The sequence below is a fragment of the Salvelinus sp. IW2-2015 genome, unplaced genomic scaffold, assembly GCF_002910315.2.
Source record: "Salvelinus sp. IW2-2015 unplaced genomic scaffold, ASM291031v2 Un_scaffold8539, whole genome shotgun sequence".
NCBI lineage: Eukaryota > Metazoa > Chordata > Actinopteri > Salmoniformes > Salmonidae > Salvelinus > Salvelinus sp. IW2-2015.
The window spans coordinates 5545-9910 of NW_019949798.1; the positions used below are offsets into that span (position 1 = coordinate 5545).

The window sequence follows — 4366 nt, forward strand, 5'->3', positions numbered from 1 at the left end:
GTAGTTAGTGTACACATCAGCATGCTAGTTAAATAATACAGTAGGTATTTAGTGTTACACATCAGCATGGCTAGTTAAATAATACAGTAGGTAGTTAGTGTTACACATCAGCATGGCTAGTTAAATAATACTGTAGGGCATTTGAAAAAGCGACTCAACTACTACAACACTGTGTGTGTATATGTTGACCGACCGGCTCGATTGGCTTTATGTAGCAAAATTAGAAATTGTGTTTTTACGTGGATAAAAGTAGAGACTCTGAGCTAGAAAATGGTGTATCATAAACTACAGTGAGTAACAATGCGCAAATTCTGCTTTGAAAGTTGATAAACTTTGAGAAATGGCCCTTGAGTGTTTGTTACCTACTGGAGAGCTCTTCTTGTCTACACCCATTAAGCATCGTTCACGCCTCTTAAGCTTTAGCCCCACCCATCTCTTTAAGGGTTCACATGTGAGGCTATTACTAAACAACCAAAAAGTCAAAGACTAAAGCTGGTTTATACTACGAGTGTGTTTGTAAATTGAATCTGAAATGCCAGAGTGGTACTCTGGCGTGTTTGTAAAACTCAGAGAGTTGTCAAATTGTCCATTCGTAAATTCAGAGTGATTCGCTCTCGGAGCGTTCAGAGCGCACACTGACACTCTGGCCGAGGAGGAGGGTGATCAGAGAGCACACTGGACGCTCTGGCCGAGGAGGAGGTTGATCGTTGAAGAGCACACTGGACGCTCTGGCCGAGGAGGAGGTTGATCAGAGAGCACCGTGGACCTCTTGGCGAGGAGGAGGGTTGAATCTCGAGAGCACACTGGACGCTCGGCCGAGAGGAGGTTGATCAGTAGCGCCCCACTGGACGCTTCTGGCCGAGGATAGGGTTGTTCAGAGCATTCTGACTATTCCTCACAACAGCTGTCAACAGCCAGTCAGCCACCCAAGCTAACTGGCCTAATGTAGGCTAGCCTTCCAGACACATATGAGAGAACAGCTCACTCTGACCATTTTACTCACCCTAGCAGAGCTGGTTAGGCTGTTTTCGTAAAATGTGTCAGTTATTCTGCCCTCTGGCACACTCAGACGAGAGTGCTGCGAAATKGGAGTAGATAGCCAGAACGCAYAATGAATAYACCACTTAGCTAAGAACGACATGAATAATCAAGTCAATAAGCGTTGGGTAGTTAGTTATATTATAGTTAATATACTTCCTGGCAAGTCTGATGTATTAGTAGCCAACTAACGTTAACGTTACTCGTTAGGTAACTAGCTAACACACCGGTACATACTGCTGTAATGCTATGCGGTTTGTTAGGATAGCGTAGCTAACAAATTGTCTTCCAACATAACATTACACATAACTTATTTGAAAATTCATTACTTTATTACAAAGTCATTACTTTACTACTTTGCTCAAAAGTTTCTTAACATTTGTCATAATTAGTTAAAGCAATGAATTTGTATCCGCTGTCGTCAGACTTCGGCTGAATATTTTCCGCCATTTTCTTCACTTCTGAAAACGTTAGTGAGGTTAGAATGAGTCGTATGCCTCTCTGCGTTCCAGACCATTCCCATGACTCCCATCAGGATCAAAGTTGACCCGTCACATGACGCCAGCAAGGTCAAGGCCGAGGGACCAGGACTCAACCATAGTGGTGAGTCACACACACACGGTACACACTCACCTTTTCATCCACCAGAGATAATTAACCCTTGCCTGTTCCATGGCCTCTCTCCCCTCCTCTTTTCTCTCGTCCAGGTGTGGAGTTGGCCAAGCCGACCCACTTCACAGTAAACACCAAGGCCGCAGGTAAAGCCAAGCTGGACGCTGTGTTCTCCGGCCCGGGTAAAGGAGAGACGGTCAAGGAMTTTGAGATCATCAACAACCCTGATAACACCCATACGGTCAAGTACACCCCTGTCCAGCAGGGTGTTCTGGGAGTGGCACTCACCTACGGAGGAGATTCTATTCCCAAGAGTCCCTTCTCCATCCCCGTGGCACCAAGCCTTGACCTCAGCAAGATACAAGTGGCTGGACTGGGTGATAGTATGTACACTATAAAAATAAAAAATACTATTTTTTTATTTTCATTAACTAGGCAAGTCAATTAAGAACAAATTCTTATTTACAATGACAGCCTTCCATGGCCAAACACGAAAGACGCTGGGCCAATTGTGCACTTTGTGGAGTGGTTGAAAAATGAGTTTTAATGACTCCAACCTAAGTGTATGTAAACTTCCGACTTCAACTGTAGATAGAATGCAGTGTATGTAGTTTTTTTTAGTACAGTATGTAGTGTAGATAGATAGTTATATAGTATATTTAGAATGTATAGTATGTAGTTCAGATAGATAGTGATATAGTATATAAAGTGGGGAGAACAAGTATTTGAAACACTACCGATTTTGCAGGTTTTCCTACTTACAAAGCATGTAGAGGTCTGTAATTTTTATCATAGGTACACTTCAATTGTGAGAGACGGAATCGAAAAAAAATGTATGATTTTTAAGTAATTAATTTGCATTTTACTCACTCTACTCAGCMAACTGGATGTAATCTATCACAGTGCCATCCGTTTTGTCACCAAAGCCCCATATACCACCCACCACTGCAGGGTTTCTCAAACTCGGTCCTGGGCCCCMACCTGGGTGCGCTTTTTGTTTTTGCCCTTGATGACAAGTTAGTTATTTGAATCAGCTATGTAGTCCTAGGGCAAAAACYAGTTAGCCAGTTTAGCGTGAGCTAGACTACCCAGGAAAGTCAACTTGGCAACATGTCGTATTTTCACGTGGGAAGAGGAAACATATGCCCGGGACAAATTCAAATGTTTTAGCACCACACACATAAGGGACAGTTCCACACACTCTTAATGCTTTATATCTGCCTCACACCTCACATTCCTCAATCTATCTCTTCCCCTCTTTATCTCTATCTCTTCTATCTCTTCTCTATCTCTTCTCTATCTCCTCTATATATCTTCATCTCTTCTCTTCTATCTCTTCAATCTCTTTATATCTTATCTTCTATATATCTCTCTCCCCTCTTCTATCTCTCTCTCTCTTCTATATCTCTCTCTCTCCTCTTCTATCTCTCTCTCTCCTCTTCTATATCTCTCTCTTCTCTTCTATATCTCTATCTTTTCTATATCTCTTCTCTTCTATATCTCTTCTCTTCCATATATATATCTCTTCTCTTCTATATCTCAATTTCTTCTCTTCTATATCTCTCCTCTTTTATCTCTTCTATTTCTCTATCTCTTCCTCTATCTGTGTAGAGATGACGGTGGGTAAGGACCAGGAAGTGACTGTGAAGTCTGAAGGAGCAGGAGGTCAGGGGAAAGTCTGGGCCAATGTTACAGGGCCTTCTGGGAAACCTGTCACCAGCAAGGTAGGGATGTAGATTGATCGTTTAAATTTTTTTTTAACTCTCTTTTTAAAAACTGCATTACAATTATATGTTTATAAATGCTTTGTTGCMTTTTTAAAAGCTTCATTACAGTTTATGTTCATTGTTAAAAATGTTTTGCTAAAACCAATGATGAAAGGTGCTTTACAAATAGAAAATGATGAAGGTTGTTGTTAATATTCGGATTATTCAGGTGGAGGCAGGTCTTAAACCAGAGACCAGTCAAGTGAAGTTTATCCCTTGGGAGGCGGGGCCATACCAGGTGGAGCTGACCTTTGACGGAGCTCCGATCCCAGGATCCCCCTTCAACCCCACCGCCTATCCCCCCACCGATGCCACCAAGGTAAACACGACCTCTAACTGCTGACCTCTAACYSCTKAYCTCTAACCCCTGACCCTTAACCCTGTACGTCCTGTTTCCCCCATGTCTGTCAGGTGAAGTGTTCCGGCCCAGGTTTGGAGCGTGCCAAAGTGGGAGAGACTGGGGAGTTTGTGGTGGACTGTACCAGCGCAGGTCCAGCTGAGCTGACCATAGAGATCRTCAGTGACACCGGGACAGAGGCAGAGKTCCACATCCAGGACARCGGAGACGGAACCTACACCATCACCTACATCCCCCTGTACCCCGGCTCCTACACCCTCACCATCCGCTACGGGGGGCAGGATGTACCCAACTTCCCCGCCTGCCTGACTGTGGAGCCGGCGGTCAACACCAGCGGAGTCCGCGTGTTCGGACCGGGAGTAGAGGGCAAAGGTCAGAGAGTGTTCTGTCCCCTAGGCCCTAGGTGCCCTAGGTGGGGCCCTAGGTGTGTTCTGGGCTCTAGGTGTCTTCTGGGCCCTAGGTGTGTTCTGGGCCCTAGGTGTGTTCTGGGCTCTAGGTGTGTTCAGGGCTCTAGGTGTGTTCTGGGCCCTAGGTGTGTTCTGGGCCCTAGGTGTGTTCTGGGCCCTAGGTGTGTTCTGGGCCCTAGGTGTGT

The 4366-nt window shown here is 44.7% G+C and overlaps 1 protein-coding gene across 1 annotated transcript in view; it reads left to right on the top strand.

Moving 5' to 3' along the window:
- Positions 1 to 1559: 1559 nt before the first annotated feature.
- Positions 1560 to 4366, top strand: part of LOC112079578 (filamin-A-like) — a gene marked incomplete at its 3' end in the record, with an annotated part of 11740 nt that continues 8933 nt past the window's right edge. The window contains exons 1-6 of the mRNA XM_070442379.1: positions 1560 to 1641; positions 1746 to 2033; positions 3262 to 3374; positions 3586 to 3735; positions 3828 to 4146; positions 4235 to 4360. Of these exons, the coding sequence (XP_070298480.1) occupies positions 1560 to 1641; positions 1746 to 2033; positions 3262 to 3374; positions 3586 to 3735; positions 3828 to 4146; positions 4235 to 4360 (1078 nt within the window). The remainder of the gene's footprint in view (positions 1642 to 1745; positions 2034 to 3261; positions 3375 to 3585; positions 3736 to 3827; positions 4147 to 4234; positions 4361 to 4366) is intronic.